At 43.6% G+C, this 18,884-nt stretch overlaps 1 protein-coding gene across 1 annotated transcript in view; it reads left to right on the forward strand.

Annotated features, from left to right (window-relative positions):
• The window catches only part of LAMB4 (laminin subunit beta 4), a 54,664-nt gene that overhangs the window by 18,408 nt on the left and 17,372 nt on the right, over positions 1–18,884 (forward strand). The window contains 17 exon segments of the mRNA XM_065663801.1: positions 1,058–1,131; positions 1,783–1,971; positions 2,544–2,607; positions 3,149–3,363; positions 4,177–4,297; positions 4,943–5,131; positions 6,167–6,346; positions 7,151–7,260; positions 7,739–7,818; positions 8,791–8,941; positions 10,707–10,892; positions 12,072–12,193; positions 12,905–13,025; positions 14,132–14,309; positions 15,658–15,801; positions 16,034–16,265; positions 18,688–18,845. Coding sequence (XP_065519873.1) covers positions 1,058–1,131; positions 1,783–1,971; positions 2,544–2,607; positions 3,149–3,363; positions 4,177–4,297; positions 4,943–5,131; positions 6,167–6,346; positions 7,151–7,260; positions 7,739–7,818; positions 8,791–8,941; positions 10,707–10,892; positions 12,072–12,193; positions 12,905–13,025; positions 14,132–14,309; positions 15,658–15,801; positions 16,034–16,265; positions 18,688–18,845 — 2,514 coding nt within the window.

Consider the following 18,884-nt stretch of genomic DNA (forward strand, 5'->3'; position numbering starts at 1 on the left):
CCTTCAGGTGTGTCAACCACACCATACAGTTTTGTGTCATCTGCAAACTTGCTGAGGGTGCACTCAGTCCCACTGGGTAAACGCTGAACTTGATGATCTCAGAGGTCTTTTCCAAGCTAGTTGATTCTATGTCACAGATGAAGATATTATCCATAGAGCTTCTCTGCAAAGGCATGCTAGGAGGAATAGCATTTATCTTATCTGACATATAGTGAACATGTAAAAAAATATTTGACTGATTTCTATGAAGGCATAGAAAAAATAAGATATGTTACTTCTATTTTGAGTATCCAACTAAGAATTTATAAGCCTTGTTTTTTCATGGAGTGTAGCAAGGAACTGTCACCAGCTTTGGGTATCACTGCCAATAAGGCTGTAGGCCAGCTGTGAGAGGATCTTTTCTTGTTCTCACCACCTTTATTCTGGGATGGAGTCTCATGCACTGAGCTGAGTGCGTGCTGAGCAGGAGGCCTAGGAAGCTGCATGGAGATGTAAATGATGGGGATATCAACTGAGCTCCCTCAACTCTCTACAGAGAATGTGTGAATTGTGGGGATTTTTTCTATACTTGTTACAGTTCTGGACAATGCCTGGTGTGATAGCTCTGCTCATGACAGGTTTCAGGCCTGGCTATATAGAAGAGTTTAACAGATCTGTTGAGCATGAAGAAAACCCCATATTTTTATTGAGTTTCATTTTATTCTTAGAAATAAGCAATTTGCCTGGAGTTCAAAAAATTCTAACTGGATAGAGGAAGCCATAAATCTAGAACTTTGCCATCAGCATTACTTACAGTCCAAATGGTCTGAACAGGACCTTTAACCATTGCCTGCATTCTCAGTGATGTGCAGCATCACCAGTGCTGCTGCTGGAAAGGCTACACACTGCATTGACCTGAGAGAGCAATCCAGCCGCATGCTGGGTTTGTGCACAGGGGATGCCCTAAAGAGTCAAGCTGCTGTTCTGGAAAAGGTGTCTTTAAATTCCCCAGGGGAAAGCTGTCTCAGCAACCCCTCCAAAGTGTGCACTGTGCTCTTCATTTTTATTCTCTTTTCAGGCGTAGACCACGTCAGCATTAGATTGGACCTAGAAACCTTATTCCAGTTCAGCCATCTTATCCTGACTTTTAAGGTACGTCTTTTACCAGAGCTTTTATGTAATGTTATACACCAGTTACTTAACCGCAGGAATAAATTGCTTACAGAGGCAGTGAAAGTTTCATCATTAGAGAGGTTTGTAAGAACAGGTTAGATAAACACCTGTCAAGTGTGGTTAACTTATAGTTGATCCTGCCTTAGGGGAGGAGGATAAACCGAATAGCTTTCTATTCATATGCCTTCAGGTTCTGTTTTCTATAATCTGAGAACTAATGCTGAAAAAAAAAATGCAAAATGAAGCCCTAAAAATGTAGGACATCTCTGAACTGTTGTTCTTTCAAATTAGTTCAGCCTTCTCATGCGTACCCATTATGGTCCAGATGGTTACAAATTTTTTTTATAAAACACACTGTTATAGTAAACTTCCTTACTTAGACGGTGATCTTCTCTCTATGTGGAAGGTTGCCCTTCCCTTTTGCTAGAGTGTGGTTCACATGAAGAATCTGGCTTTTTCAGAGAGGCATGTAACCAGCACAGTAGCACTGTAGTGGGCCTACAATCTCCCAAACACAGAATTTTAGTTGGAAGCTGTTGGCATCACACAAACAGGAATGTCAGAACAACAACTCCTGAGATGTCTTATCAGTGCCTGGTTAAAGGGTTCTTGAAATTCTGTTTCTTGCAGACATTTCGCCCTGCAGCGATGCTGGTTGAGCGCTCCACTGACTTTGGTCACACCTGGAAAGTGTTCAGATACTTTGCACAGGACTGTGCAGCTTCTTTCCCCAACATCTCTCCTGGTCCAGCAAAAAATGTGGGAGATGTCATTTGTGATTCAAGATACTCAGACATTGAGCCCTCCACTGAAGGCGAGGTATTGCCAAGTGTCTGTGTTTGTATAAGTTCAGATCATATGTGGCTGGGTTTCTGGAGCTGAATGTCTCTCATCCATCAAATCCACTTACACACGTTCTGAGACATGAGGTATTATTAACTTTACTGAAGTAGGTGTTTATTTTATTAGCACCATATTTTACCCTCAGTTTCACACCCAAATGAATTCATAAAACAACTTGTACAGAACCTTATAGTGCTTTTTCCTGGTTTCCAAATTCACACTGAAGTGCCCCTCACAAGAGACCTTGAGTCCCCATCTGCCTCTACTGCTAAAGGCTTTGATACACTTGGTGGGAGCTCATTCCATCTCTACATCACTTTAGGGCACTGTTTTTACTTTCTTCTGACACATCAGTCCACCAAAAGGTCTCTTTGCCTCACTTAGCCAAGGCCAGGCTGAAAGGATGAGAGCACTTGCTGAATCAGAGCCACAGCGGCCTTCTTTTCTTCTAGGTGCTCATCAGTACCTAATGGGTCTCAGGTGACAGACTTTATATCCAAACAGAATAGCTTCAGTGATCTATAGAGCTGCATTAATTTGTTTTGCAGGTTGTTTTAAAAGCTCTGGACCCCAGCTTTGAAATCGAAGATCCATATGTGCCTTATATCCAAGGTAGGGACAGTACAGCTTTTCTCCAGTGATACTTTGCTGATGTTGCATTTTTGTCCACTGAATAGGTCAACAACTCAGTTGGTGAAAGTTAATGATGTAGAAAAAAGTAGCTAAAGATCTTAGGAGATATCTGTGTTAATAAGTAGAATGGGCCAGTCTTGTTCTTTAGCCCTGATATCAAACCGCACAGCTCTGCAGAGCTCATCCATGCAGCTAAACTGTCTTTCTGGGATCAGGTGGCCCAACCCACACTGCTTTTTGGGAACAGTCCCTGAGGTGTCCATGAACCCACAAAGCCTGGGAAAATAGATTGGTTCTGGCCAGAGCCACACCAAGGAGGGTGCTTATGCTTATGCCGCTGTGTGCCAGGACTAGGTCCATGCCTTGGCACTGTCCAGGTTACTGCTCTCAGCCAAGATCAGATAATTTTCACTATTTCTTCAATATGAGGGAATTCTTGGATGACTGATCCAAGCTGAATATTTAATACTGTTCATTTTCAAGTGAACTTGGCCTCTTAATTTTATTTCTTTCATTCCAGAGCTCATTACATTGACAAACCTAAGGATTAATTTTACTAAACTCCACACCCTTGGGGATGCTCTGCTTGGAAGAAGGCACAGTGATCCCCTCGAGAAGTACTACTACGCTGTTTATGAGATGGTTGTGCGGGGCAGCTGCTTTTGCAATGGCCATGCCAGCCAGTGTGATCCCGTGCAGAATCTGCGGGGAGATGTCTTCTATCAGCCTGGGATGGTGCGTCATTAATTCTGTCTCCAACAAGGGCAGTCCCTACCTCGTATCTTGGGGAAAAAAGGAGGTGGGGGGAGGGAGAGGAGGAAAAATCTCTGATGATCTTTGGATTGACCATTTGCAACTCTAAGTTGTAAAATGTTTCAATGAATCTTCTTCCTTTAAAACCCTGGGCTGGACTGCTCAGGTTTCTAGCGCTTTGTTGGCAGTAGTTGGTGTTTCAAAAGCAGCTGGGACAAGACATGTTGATAATAGCAGAAAAATACCAGAGCTGTAATGGTGCAAATGTAATGCAGCCTGTGGTGTGTGCAGACCTGAATGGGCAGTCCTTGGGTGCATTCCACACTCCAGCTGGGCTCAGGGGCTTTGCAGCAGGAGAGGAACCATAGGCATAAAGAATGGCTGATAATGCAAAGCTAACCCATGAAAAATGGATTCTTAAAAAATTGAGGAACATGATTGTGAATACTTTCACTCTGAGAACAAGAAGGTTTATTTTTCCTCCTGGAAAATATGTATCTCAATTTAGAGAAATGTAGGGGAAGAGAGAGAATTTAAAAGGTTGAAGTCTCTTTTGGCATGTTTAGAAGTTTGTTTGTTTGTTTTTCCAAAATGTTGCTCAATGGCTTTGAAAAAATTTGGTTAAAATTTGTAGGTATTCTTCAGACCTTTTACTCACATAACTGAGAATTATGTCAGCTGAGGGAGCCAAAGAGCTTTGGATTTTCCTGATCCTGCTGGTTTACCTGAAGCAGATCTCTCCTCCCCTCTTCAGTCGTCTCACCCTACCTCCTCTCTGTTCTCACCGCATTGCAGGTCCACGGGAGATGTCTCTGCCACCATAACACTGAAGGTTTGTCTTGTGAAAGATGTAAAGATTTCTACAGTGATGCTCCCTGGAGGCCAGCTGAAGGGACACAGGATAATGCTTGCAAACGTAACTCAAACATATTCTTTTCCGTTTTTATAGCTGAGGGTGCAGGACAGCCCCAGCCCAGTGCATAATGGGATGGCTGGATTGCTGGGAGGGAGACTTTTCCATGCCTCTTCTAAATACAGATGGATTCCTGTAGCCATTAGTGCTGTGTTGTCCTACAAGAAGGAGAGCTTCATGGTTTTTTGTTTAGATAAGAGGGAAAAAACCCAACAAACAATAAAGAGAGGAAAAAGAAACTAATGCAAAAACAGATCATCCATTGGTTTACATAGGGTCTTTCTTGTGAATAAAAGAAAAATTTAGACAAGACTAAATTATTTATTTCCATGATAATGGGTAATGTTGGATATACAAGAATATTAGGGTCTGTAACGAATATTCAGCTAGATCTTTAGAGCAGTGTTTTCCCCTAAATATCCAGCACACTCACCCACATGGGTACTTACAAGTAGAGGGCCCAGCTGTGTTGCAAGTCTCCAGTGTTTTCCCCCAGCTGTAAAGCACTAGGCCTGGGAAGCTATGATCTTGCTGGGCACTGAGATCATGGAAGTAACAACCCTCTGATAAAGGTGAGCAGCAATAGTGGCAAGACCACAGTAATGGGAGTCGTGGTGCAAAATACCCCACTGTTTGTTTTGGTTTCAGGGTGTAACTGCAACGGCCACTCTGGCAGATGCCACTTCGACCTGGCCATATACCAGGCCAGTGGCGGGGTCAGTGGTGGTGTTTGTGAGGACTGCCAGGATAACACTACGGGGCAACACTGTGACCAGTGCAAACCTTTCTTTTACCAGGATCCACTCAAAGTCATCTCAGACCCTCAGGCATGCCTCCGTAAGCTTCCCTTCTTTACCTTCTGTAAGAATGACTCAAAACAGGGTGGTTCTGTGCTCTGAACCCTATGACATCCCCAAGCTTAAATGTTCATATGGTTGTGAAAGTGTTATCAAACCTGTAACATCCAAATTGCCTTATAAAGTAACTGCGTGACAGTGTCCTTGAACCTGCATTGTAAAAAGGGCTGCATGTTCCAACTCATTGCTAAACTGAGCTTAGAAACCCAGCAGGGCTAGCGCCTTTCTTGAACAACATCAATATAAATATGAATAGCAGTAGTGCTGTTGCTTCTGTGGTAGTCACAGATTACAGAAGAGGTGTGAAATGATGGGAGGAGCAATAACTGTTGTTAGATAACCTGCCATATGCAAGAAAAAGAGTCATTCAGGCATAAAAGTCCTTCTCTGGAAGATGAGCTAACTTCGGTATTAACATAGGATGGGAAAAATCCTCTGAGTATAATTTCACTGTAGTAACTAATTGGCATCAAAGTCCTTAAGGAGCCAAGGGCTGATTACCCAGGGGAGTGGTGTGGTCAGCTCTGCTGTGAGAAATGGGTAGTGCCTTAGGGAAAAATGGGATGCATCAGGAAGGCAGTGTTCCATGCTGAATCCATTGCTTCCAGTAAATAATTCATCCATAGCCAACTCAGACCAGCTGTGAGGAGGTGTGGTACAGCTGCAATCCTACAGCTTTCATGAGAGCATCCCCAAAAGTATGGGGCCCACTCCTCCCTGAGTATTCTGAAGAGGGTAGGGAGTGGGTGTGTGATGCCTATTTCTACCCAAACAAAGGGTATATTTCTACCAAAGGGAAGACTGTAACTCTTCTCCAGAGAAAAAGCAGATCTTGGAAACATTATCATAATATTTCTTAACAGCTGCTGTGCATTAATTGTAAAGCATCCAACAGCAAGCACAGATGAACATCTCTACAAGAACCCTGAATTTTTGTCTACCAGCAGCTCTGTCATTGCTTTTTCATGCTTATATCTTAATGTGCTTTTTTATGTCTCCTTGGCCATGCCTGCAGCCTGCAACTGCAACCCAGAAGGTACATTGTACAACGGCATGTGCGAGAGCCACACTGACCCTGCCCTAGGAACGGTCGCAGGCCGGTGCCCTTGCAAGGAGAATGTGGAGGGTGTCCACTGTGACCAGTGCAGGGCCAACTACTATGGGCTGAGCGGCAGTGACCCTCTGGGCTGCCAGCGTATGTAAACCACCTTTTATTCTTTTTTCCAAAATATTTTTAAGAGGTGGAGGTAGTTGGATGCACACAGTAATGCACTACCTGCTTCACAAATACCCAGGTGCCTGCTATAATTTATTGTTTGTGTCATTTAATGTTCCTTGTTCAGCATCTAAGACTGAAAAGATACAAAATCACTTGCAGAAAACATAGTATACTATAACAAATCGGACTTTTGTCAGTAGAAGGATTGTTAAATATGCAATTTAGTTGAAAAGGGAGATTTAAACACATGAAAATTATGTTACCATCAAAATCAGCATAAGGCTGAATGAAAAGCCACAGTTGGGCTGTTAGGATAGTTGGACTGTGCACTGCACAGTGCAGTGTCTAGGTGGTAGGAGCTGCTGCCTTGCCAGGGGAGCTTTCAGCCAGCCGTTCCTCTGAGAGAGATGCACTGACAAACATACCCCACCTCTACTCAGGCTCACTGCCGGTTTGTGAGCGTGTTAGGTACTCAGCATGGTACTCAGCACTAAGCAACATGCAAGGACTGTGTAGTGTGGATTAGCACACAGCACATGGCAAACCACCAGACTGGACTTCTGCCAATGCCCCTGCTCCCCCGAGAGAGTGTATCCACTGAGGAAACAGACCATTCCCCAAGGGCAGTCTGAGAGCTGCAGGGTGACAGGGCAGGTCCATCTGTAGAGCATCTGTCTGGAGGATGAAGACTGTCATGTTGATGCCACATCTAAAGCAAAAGCCAGTCCTGCTGCCGTGACTGGGGCCAGCAGAAGTAACCGTGTATTTCCCTCCCTGTAGCCTGCAACTGTAGTCCTTCCGGCAGTTTGCCTTTCTCCATCTGTGACCCTGCCACAGGAGCGTGCCTCTGTCAGCGGTTCACCACAGGACGGCGCTGTGAGAAATGCCTCGTACGTACTCAGCTTTTGTTACTAGCTCTGTATGCGTGTTCAGAAGTCTCCTTTGACATCTCCCACTTTTTCATTGCCAGCAGAGTAAAAAGTTAGTCAAAATTCAAAAGAATTTTGCATCTCCATGTTCTCATTTTGCAAAAGAGCACATCTGAATCTTTTGAACTCTTGCAAACATTTGTGCAATCAAACTGCACTAGGAGGAGAACTTCCAGGAAGGAAAGGAAATGCAAAATCATGTCCTCGAGCCATCTTTTTGCTGTTTAGAGAGCAGCTCGCTTGTACAAATCGGTAAATATCTAGCTCTTCTTGCGGTGGCTGAGCACCCAGTACAATCTGGGAAGAGAAGCGATCTCGCATGGCTAAGCACAGGCAGAGGACAGTAGTGCTCAAGAAAAGAGTTCATCCAGGGGAACAAGTTCTGCTGTACTTCACATAGTTAAATATTTGCTGTAAAAAGTCTTTCTTTTTATCCCAGGTAGGATACTGGGGTCTTGGCAGCAGTTTGCATGGCTGTTCTCCATGTGACTGTGATATTGGTGGATCCCAGAATAATTTGTAAGTTAATGTTCTTGAAGTTCTTTCTTGGTTTTGATTTTTACAAACTCATAGGCTAAATTTTCTGGTTAGGTTAATACAGTCTCAGTACAAATGGGAAAATAGACTGTAGACATAATTTTATCATATATAATCAGTATAAAATCAGTTTAGGACCTTGTAAATTTCTTGTGATAAAGGGGTTTATCTTCTTCCTTTGAAGTCAACTTTGAATCAGCTTAAGCCAGGGTTTGTTTAATATAAAATATAAACTGCGTGACTTGAGAGAACTAGAGGCCCTAATATTAATAGAAGTTAGAGGTGACATTTTTAACTTAGGTTCCTACATCTACTTTGAAGGCTAGAAATATCTATATTTTTTTTTACATATAGGCTCCTATTCAAAATATGTAATTTTAGAAGCAAGCTTGGTTTCAGTTGGGCTCCTCCAAAAGTCTGTTGGGCAGGGTCTTTAGGCGCAGGAGCACATAGTCCAGTGCTGTACAGCAGCTCCTTGTGACCAGGCAAATCAGAGCTAGTAATCATCTGGTGTGTTAAATAAGAGTGTATATGAAAACTACCATATCACATCAAATCAAAGGGCCTTCTGATCTCATGTCCTACCTCCAAAATTGCAGGTGATAGATGATTAAGGATAGTGATAGATACAGAAACAGATACAAGAAATGGATACAGGGATAGATAGTAATGGATGCTCAGGAAACAAAAGAATCTGTGCTTCAGTTGTGGAATGGACAGAGAAAGACAAAGTATGTCATGTCTCACAAGCAATAAAAAAGTATCACTGAATAAATCCAGCATCGGAAATCAGAGGCTGAGTGGTAGGAAGACGTTTAACAGGACAGGCGATCCAACAATGGAAGAAACAAAGCAAAGCTGAAGCAAGGGTAGAGCTGAGCTGCTGTCATGCTGTTAGTTAGGCGCCAGCTATGCTGCACTCTGATGTCCTCCCTTTACCAACTCTCACCCCAGGTGCTCACCAAAGGATGGTCAGTGCAAGTGTCTTCCCAACATCGTGAGCCGCCAGTGTAATGAGCCAGCACCGGGCTACTTCTTTTTGCCCCTGGATTATTATATTTATGAAGCTGAGCACGCAAAGCCCCTCTCTGGCTCAGCACCCTTGGTAAGTAGTTGGCTTTTTAGGCATTGTACTGAGAGGGGATGCATGTGATGGTGGCGCAGGAGCCAAGGCTGAGGAGAGGAGCCCTTGCTCATGGAACAGACGGAGCAGCGTTTTAGCAGGAAGGTCTTTTGACCATCCTCAGTTCATCCTTGTTCTTCATGGGTATGACTATTCTGTAACCGTAGCTTTTACCAAAGGACAGTCACAGGTAACAGGCGTGACCTACAAAGCTGTCCTTGCTGCTTCTCAAGTGCTGGCTGGTCTAGAATGAATTAGAGAAAACAAGTTAGTTATCTAAATTACAGGAAAGTGTTTGAGTTGCCAACAGCTATCACGAACTGTGATATTTCTGGGAATCTCCAGCAGAGGAAGAATCAAATTCTTCTCTGTTCCATTGGACTCCTTCCTGCTGCCTTATATAATGGCACTGATTGCAGCCCAATTTCCTCAAGAATTTGGCATCCATCTGGAATGTTTTTAGAAAAAATAATTTTTATTTATTTTTTTGGCCCTCAACATGGAGGTAGTTGTTCCCTATGCAGAGTACAAGTCTGGAATGCATCCCTTCTGATGCCTATGTTTTTACTAACATTTCCTCTTCGAAGTGTTGTCCAGAAGTTATAGAGAAGGAATAATAAAAAATATGTTTATTTGCAGGTCACATCCGTAAATATTTAGCTATAATCACAATCAGTAATCAGCCTACAGTCCAAAAATGAAATGGAAAGCAGATGTCTGAGACAGCTTGTGAAAGGAAGTGCAAATTATTTTTAAGGGAGTGAGCGAAAAGGGTTTCTAGCAGAATTTCATCCAACATAGAATAGAGCTTGGTTTAAGAATGTGGATTTTCATGTAACAGCCTACCTACCCTTCAGAACTGTTGAGACCATACTGCCCCTCTCTCATTACTTCATAGGTTAAACCAAACACTCTTCCAAAGTGTGACATCTACTTCCAGAAGCAAGGCTATGAGTTCATGATTGAAAATGGAAAGATTGTGTTAAACAGGAGCAAGATACGAAGCGTAAGAAAATCTGGACTGGAACAGGTAAATTGGTTCTTGAGCAGTTACTTAAGATTACCCCAAATACTAGAATTTTATTGCAACAGAGGGCAAGGAAATCTCTAAGCATGTGGGATTCACAGTCCTGGATGTTACAATCCTGACACAGTTGTGCAGACAATTTATAATTCATACAGACAGGTTTGCTTTGCCATGTCCAGTGCCATTTTAGACTCAGGTTTAATGAATTGTTCGGAAGAGCACCAATGAAAGACAATTTTTGTTTGTTTGTTTTGGTTGTAAGACATTTCCAATGTTTTCCATTTTCTAACAAGTTTGCCAAGACACTGACATGATATCTAATGCATTTAAATGCTGTCAGCTTTGTCACTCTTAAGTATTGACATTTATTTTTTTCAGCTTATAATGAAAAGTCCAGCATGTATGAAATCAAGCTTCATCTGTTTAAGGTTTGCAATGTGAATGCTTGGAGATGCCATATATACAGAGATGGATGGACTATTCTAATCCCTTTGTTGTTGCAAAGCTATAGGAGGCTTTTCTTTGTTTGTTACCCTAAGCATCCTACATTTGAGAGTGTTCTTAGACTGCTGATCTCAAGCTTGTTTGGAAAATGGGGCTGACTGATGTCCAAAATAAGTAAATAACATGGCCAAAATAGTTCCTTTCTTTTTCTCTGAGTTTGTTTTTTTTTGTCATTTGACTCTGTGAGTTGTTGAAAATGCCAGTATGTCTTTGCAGGGTGCGATGCAGTTTGGACAGGACTCGGCTGTGGTGGTGGTTTTCAGGCATCCCAGTGCTGGTCGGTCTGTTACATGGACAGGACCTGGCTTTGCCCGCGTTCCCAGCAGAGCTGGGCTGAGATTTACCATCAACAACATTCCCTTTGCTATGGATTTTGATATCGCAATCCGTTATGAGCCTGAGGTACTTGTGATGTCTTGTGTGTCCTATGATGTTGTGCTAGATGCACGGTCTATTTTGTCAGTTATAGGATGCAGCAACTTGTCCCACTCTTTATATTTAAAATTAAAACTGTTTGTCTTTTTGTCCTTATCAACCAAGTGACATGGCCTCCATTGAGCCTCTTTAACCCTCTCCAGTCAAATCTGAAAAATCAGCACTACAAGTGTTTTCTAAGCATCAGTAAAGATCTCAGCTTCTGGAGTTCGTCTTTTAGTACCTTTGCATGTGTTGATTTGTAAACAAAAGTCTGGTCCAAACAAAATGCATCTTCCTGTAGATGGGCAGCTGTATTTCTAGCTGGGATTTTCTGGGCAGGAAAATGTGCACAGGCCAGAGTGATTTGAGTAGATATTACTCCAGAGCTTTTGCAGACATCCAGCTTCGTGATTGCTCCAGATGGGCTCTGAGATGTGTGAAAATTGTAGAAAAATAACCAAAATGTCATTTTTTTTTTTTTTTGCCTGGAAAAAGTTTCTCAGTGATGAAGACATGTCTAGGGAAGCCTGTTAACCCAAATCTGGTTAAACCCAAGACCGCACTCATGTCCTTAAAAACACAGGCAAGTGTTTTATTAGTGCCAGTGTTTGTACATGCTTTGCTTTCAGCTCCATGGGACAGTCCCATCACTCAAGATCCTCCTTCTGTGTATTGTATTCTGTTCTCTTACTGTCATTCCAAGTCAAACAAAACTCCCAGTGTCTTGAAACATGAGAGCAATTTTGCAGTGGGCTGGCTGCTGCTGATGAGTTTTTTCCTTCTAAGAATTAAACATTTGAATTTTAAAGACTTATTACAACGTCTTTTATGTTTATTATTCCATATTAGATGTGACAGGAGGCAAATAATGAAGGATATCTCCTGGATAACACTGCACTGAGAAAGGAAACAACTCCAATGACTTTAACAGAGCTGTTTCCATTTGGACCAGCTGAGGTCCCATTTCCGTCTCTACTCTTCAATAGCTATTGCAAATACAATGCATTTTCCACAAATAACTTTTTTTTTTAGTCCCGTAAAGAACAAAGAGAATCTGTTTTGTCACTGCAGTGTGCAATCATTCAGATGGCTTTCATTAACCCTGGCAAAGAGAAAGTTTTTCAGATGTGAAAAATGACCATAATGTTTGTCCTTTGTTTATAGTCCTTGGAAGACTGGCTAGCAAGTGTTGCCATCCAGCCCACTGGTACTTTGTCAAATCAACGCTGCAAAAACAAGGGCCTTTCACGGGAGCCCCATACATTGCCTCTCCCAGCCACAAAGAGGTCTGATTATTCCTGTCCTTTTGCCTGTAGATTTTCTAGTACAAATCCTTTACTGAAGCACAGTATTTATTACACTGAATAATAAATATGTGGGAAACTGGGAATATTAGAAACATATGCGTGGCCTTTCTTGTTGCTGTCACACAACAACACCATGTAGGCTCTAAGGAAGAGTGATGCTCCAGTCCTCAGCCTGGCAAAGCTTTGTCCAAGCCAGGAAGGTGGCCTGACATCCTACTGGGGTTAGCGGTCGCTTTGACAAAGATCCAACTGCAGCTATTTCAGTGTAGAAAGGAAATATTGACTTAAAGTCACTGTCCTGGCCTGTTTTCAAAACCAGCTTTTCATCTTGGACCTATGTAAAGAATAGAGAGGAACCAAGAGGATGTGACCAAAGTCTTGATCAAACAGGGCCAGGAAAGGACAAATATGAACAGTGAGTTGCAAACTCCTTTCCTTGTAGTAGGAAACCCTGCCATTCTCTATTTAATCTCAGCAGGTTTGAATTGCTCTTGGTTAATCATCCAGGCAGAAGTCATGAAGTTTTCCTAAAGCCTGCAAGCAGTGGGGCTGGGTGTGCTCCCCACAGCAGCAGGGATTGCTTGGGGGTGCAGGCCTTAAGATGCAGGCACAGAGGAGAGCTCACAGCACCCTGTAAACTTGCTTTGTCCCAACTCCTGGCTATAACTGTGCTTTATTTCTGCTAAACAGGGTTGCACTTCTGCAAACTCCAGTCTGCCTGGAGCCAGGAACAGAGTATTTTGTGGATGTGTATTTTTCTCAGTCCTCTGCCTCTGACCCAAAGGCCAGATCATTCATCTTGATTGACTCTGTGAGTAGTTCTGTCACAATGCCCTTGAGGCTGTATTTATACCAGTGTGATTTTTTTTTTACAGTTACTCAAGATATTTTAAAAACACTTAGAGCTGCCCCATCCCTGGCAGTGTTCAAGGCCAGGTTGGACAGGGTTTTGAGCAATCTGGTCTAGTGCAAGGTGTCTCTGCCTGTGGCAGGGGGTTGGAACTGGATGATCTTAAGGTCCCTTCCAACCCAAACTGTTCTATGGTTCTATAATTCTATAGTGTGTGCTAATAGAAATCAGGGAAGTGTGCTTCTGCTTACCTCCATTGGCACTGTGTTTGCATGGTTTTGTATGGCAAGACAGAATTGCATCTGTTTTGATTTTCATGGAGCAGTACCAAAATAGCTCATCAAATCATACTTGTTGCATGTGTTAATGGTCAGAGTATGTATCTCTGTCTGTTGCTCATTTATTATGAGCACACTCAACATACGCTGACAAGATGCTGTGGCTAGGGATATAAATTCAGGCAGTTCTTCATCACTTAGCTTTTTAAAAGCATCTCAGTAATTTATCTGAATCTAGTTAAATCATGGATATATTTAAGGATTACACTGGAAAATTAAAATTAGTTCTGTAGTTTCCTGGGAATCAGGTCCAGCCAGTTCCCAAGTTTCCACCAAGTCAGGAACTGGGTGTTCGTTTTGAGTCCTTCTTGAAAAAAATATTTTTAAGTCTACTCCTCTAATTATTTCTGTAGAAGTGGACCTGACAAGGCCTGGCCATACTTGGATACAGAACCTTCAGCTGAGTTTTCTCTATCTCGGTAATACAAGTGAAAATTTGGGCCAGATACTCCTTTTGGAGTCATCAACATGGCACCTCTTGGAAGCAAAACCAGTTCCGAGGTCTTATTATAATCTGACTTTTTTATATGCAGTCTCTTTTATTTGAAGAACTCAGGGAATGTCTAGACTTTCAGAATACATGTGAATTCAGATGACTGAGGAGCACAACAGCAGATTTGGAAACAGTACCCCAGGCCTGTGTCCTTGCAATGCAGAGCACAGTAAGAGAATGTGGGAAATTCAGTATATCTAAGCAAAAATATTTTCTTTTCCCCCTTAATGCCAAAGCTTGGACTTATTCCCAGAATCAGCTCCATGGAAAATTTATGCAGTGAAAAGGATTTAGATGAGTACCAGAAGTATCACTGTATTGAAATTGCATCAGAAGTTGGACCTCATGTCCTGCCCGAAGCGTGTGCACGGCTCATAGTGAGCATGTCAGCCCGCATCCACAACGGCGCTGTGGGTAAGGAGTAACCTGCACAGGCAGCTCTTTTGGACAGTTGCTGGTTTTCCCTTGAGTTTGTAGGATATGTTGACTGGAAAGCTCTCAGCCCCTGGTGTTGTAGGTAAATGTGGTAGGTATGGATATGCAAGACAAATCCCACTGAACCCTGAGTGTGCTGCAAGCACCTTTTGTTGTCATGGCTTTCAGAGTCCATCACACCTGATGAGCTTCATGGAGCAGCATGACAAGGAGCATAGCAGTGCTTGCATGTTTTCTGAAGAGCATTTTAATCAGATGCAGCTTCACCAGATGGCCAGAGCAGTAACTTTCCTACTTTTCCAGCTGCTATAAAATGACAAAGGAGTTTTTAAGCCCTGTCCCTGAATGCTGCAGGCTAGCTGAATGCCTGGTAGGACCCCAGGCATGATGGCACACAAGCTGACTGACATGCTGGAAGAGATTCACCAAGAAAACCTTAGTTTTCTCCCAGCAAGAGAGTAGTGGCAGGTGAGGTTTGAAGCCCCAGGCATTCTTCTGGACCCACTGCAGAAAGGGCAGATAGGATCAGTGGCTCAGGAGACTTCTCTGGTGTTGGACCCAGAGAAATTGAGCTCCTCTGCACCTCCAGTAACAGGAGGAGCCTTTCTGGGCAACTTCAGTGGCCAGCTCCTTTAAGGGAGCCTTGCTTCCAATGGACCTGATAGCATCTGCTTGGTTTGGGCTATTTTTAGAAGGACCAATGCCTCATTCACACATCATGTGATGTGGTCATGGCTATGCATCCACAGACCCCCCTCATGTAAGTTTGAGTTGTGCCGATGCTGACTCCTCATCAGCCTGATTCCCATAGTGATGGGATTCTCCCAGTGAAACACGGCAATTTGGCTTTCTAGTGCTAGCATCTGAGCGTCCCAGGCAAACACCCTCTGTGAGTTAGCAGACCAGCTACGCTCAACAAGTTAGTCCAAGGTGTCCAGAAAGCAACAAACTACACATATAAAGGCTGTCTAAGCTCTGCTTACAGGTTATGTCCAGTGCTGCAGCCAGACATTGATTTATGTCAAACCCTTCTAGACTTCAGGATATCCTCATTTTGGATCTGCATTTGGTATGCCCTTTTCTGTCCTATCCCAAATATGTGCTGAAGGCAGTGCCCTGAATGTAGCAGCTCCAACACCAATATACCATCACCATCAATGCTACAGCATCAAATAATCCAGTGCATGGCCATCAGTGGTTAATGAACCCCTAATGAGAACAATCAAGCTCTTTCCTTACTACTTTTCAGTGTAAAACCTGCAAGTTTATGACTGCAGTCATTCTCCTTTATAAGCAAACCTCTTTTGATTTTCTTTCCACTTGGCAGCCTGTAAGTGCAATCCCCAAGGGTCACTGAATGCCAGCTGCAGTAAACTGGGGGGCCAGTGTCAGTGTAAAGCCAACGTCGTGGGACGCTGCTGTGACATCTGCTCTGCAGGCAGCTATGGCTTCGGCTTCCACGGCTGCTACGGTGAGTACTTGACAGCCATCACCGAAACCAGAACCAGGACCTGGCTGCTCATGCATACCCCAGGTTTTTGGGGCTTTGAATCCATGATTATGTGTGAAGCAATATAAAAAATATTTCCACAAATACTGAATTTTCAATCCCCGCTGCTCACACTGCCATTGAGCAGTGTCTGCAATGAGCAGAGCTGGTGGGAATATGTTCAGGACACAGCTTTGCTGTTGGTGTTTTCCAGCATGTGAGTGCCACCCGCAAGGCTCGCTGAGCACGCTGTGTGACCAGGTGACGGGACAGTGCTCCTGCCGCCGGGAGGTGGATGGCCAGCGCTGCAACCGATGCCTGGCTGGGTACTTTGGGTTTCCCCACTGTCGTCCTTGTGTGTGTAATGGCTTTGCAGAGCTTTGTGACCCAGTGACTGGTGTGTGCCTGAACTGCCGGGGTTTTACAGCTGGAAGCCACTGTGAAAGGTAAGTTGATGGGCAGGGCTTCAGAGCTCACTCAAACGCTAGTGCTCCCCGAAACGTATGTGTACCTGGGGCCCATCTGCACCCCTGTGAATTCATTGATAACCTTAACTGAAAACACATACCTAAACCTAGGATTAAACTAGGCCTAGCTGCTGAATGGCAGGTACCTATTGGTCTGGCAAATGCACGTGGAAATGTGTGTGCATGTAATGCTTATGGGGGGACTGCAGGCACAGCATGCATGAAGCATTGCAACAAGCTCCTTGCAACAAGGCATTTGAGACATGGGTGCCGTGGCACCATGTCACTGCATGTGACATACACTGACCTCTGCCAGCTTTTAAATTGCCAAGGGGCTAACCTCATGCTGAATACTCATTTTAACACCTGCAGTTATCTCTGAGGAGCTTAAATAAACATACCATTTTGCTGGTTCATATTAGTTCCATATGACCAGCAAATGACTTTTTCAGGCTGGAGAGTTGGGCGGGGAGAAACTTGATGAAATTCAACAAGGGCAAGTGTAGAGTCTTGCATCTGGGGAAGAACAACCCCATGTACCAGTACAGGTTGGGGGTTGACCTGCTGGAAAGTAGTGAACGGGAAAGGGACCTGGGGGTCCTGGTGGATAGGAGGATGACCATGAGCCAGCAATGTGCTCTTGCGGCCAAGAAGGCAAATGGCATCTTAGGGTGCATTAGAAAGGGTGTGGTTAGTAGGTCAAGAGAGGTTCTCCTCCCCCTCTACTCAGCCTTGGTGAAGCCGCATCTGGAATATTGCGTCCAGTTCTGGGCCCCTCTGTTCAAGAAGGACAGGGAATTGCTTGAAGGAGTCCAGCGCAGAGCCACAAAGATGATTAAGGGAGTGGAACATCTCCCTTATGAGGAGAGGCTGAGGGAGCTGGGTCTCTTTAGCTTGGAGAAGAGGAGACTGAGGGGTGACCTCATCAGTGTTTACAAATATGTAAAGGGTGGGTGTCAGGATGATGGAGCTAGGCTTTTTTCAGTGATATCCAGTGATAGGACAAGGGGCAATGGGTGTAAACTGGAGCATAGGAAGTTCCACGTTAACATCAGGAAGAACTTCTTTACTGTAAGAGTGACAGAGCACTGGAACAGGTTGCCCAGGGGGGTTGTGGAGTCTCCTACATTGGAGATATTCAAGGCCCGCCTGGACAAGTTCCTGTGTGATGTACTGTAGGTTACCCTGCTCTTGCAGGGGGGTTGGACTAGATGATCTTTTGAGGTCCCTTCCAACCCTTGGGATTCTGTGATTCTGTGACTTTTCCCATGTGTTCCAGCTCCATTCAAAACTGTGTTCCCCTTTTTCATTCTATATGCTGGCAGCAGTATCAGAGTTCAACACAGACATCAGAGTTAAATTCATTAGCTATTTAGTTTAGTTTGGCTGGATTGTACCTTGTCATTTACTTTTAAAGTGATTTCCCCAGGGAACCTATTGAGCTTTTCTTGCGGTGCTTTGGACAATACAGCCTTTGGCTATTGTGCTTGTAGGTGGCAAATAGACAGAAAGTGTGAGACTGAAATACTTGTTCCCCTGTGCCTCTGCAGGAGCTCCAGACCCCAGGATGAGGATAGTTGAATAGCCAAGACTTTTAGCCTGGCTTGTATACATACAGAGAATTGTCTTCCCATTTACCATAGTAAAGCAGATCAAAGACTGAGGGTGCTTCAGAAGCTGCTGCGTTGCCACAGCTGTGGGGCCATGGGGATCCACGACTTAGAGGCTGTGGTGGCAGGCAGGGTAGCAGGGGTGGCTGAGCCCCCAGGGAGCCTTCAGAATCACCCTTGCTTGTCTGGGTGACAGCACAGCCACCACCTCAAAACAGCCATCACTCTGGCTTTGCAGAACATGTCAGGCAGAACATGGCTAGTTTCAGTACATATGCTGCATCTAAAATATGCAATATTCTCTGAATGGTCTGAATGAATCATTGCTCTTTTGCCCGTGCCAGGACTTTCTAATGTCATGCCAGCCACTCTTCCTATGTGTGTGTGTAGAAATAAATGAATATATATGGTGACAAGGGAATATACAGAATCTTTTACATGACAGCTTTTAGCTGTGCAAAGCATGTGTGATATTTCATATATATATATATATATTATAATTTGGATTAAAATGGTTCCAGAGCAGGTAAAAGTCTTCAGAAATATTCCTTGAAAACAAAATGTGGTGTTTTGTGTTTTTTGGGTTTTTTTCTCCAGATTTTGGGAATGCAGCTCTGATTTTCCATTTTAGAACACCTTTGAAGCTTGCTATACCTGTACCAATTAATGAGATAGCATTACAATGACCTGGAATGTTAAATTAACTATACATACATATAAATTAATTCACTTCCAGAGACTGAATGGAGCACTTGGCAATTTCTGCTGCTTTGTGTTGACTGCTTTGACAGGTGCATGGATGGCTATTATGGAAACCCTCTGGACAGAGAACCCTGCCACCCATGCATGTGCCCAGAGGAACCTACAAGCAATAGGTATTTTGCACATTCCTGTTACCAGGATTCCCAGTCTGCACAACTAGTCTGCAGTTGCCTCGAGGGATATTCAGGTACAAAGCAAAATAAGGTCTGAGTTTGATTCTATTAAA

This window comes from Lathamus discolor, chromosome 1, assembly GCF_037157495.1.
Source record: "Lathamus discolor isolate bLatDis1 chromosome 1, bLatDis1.hap1, whole genome shotgun sequence".
In the NCBI taxonomy this organism is placed as follows: domain Eukaryota; kingdom Metazoa; phylum Chordata; class Aves; order Psittaciformes; family Psittacidae; genus Lathamus; species Lathamus discolor.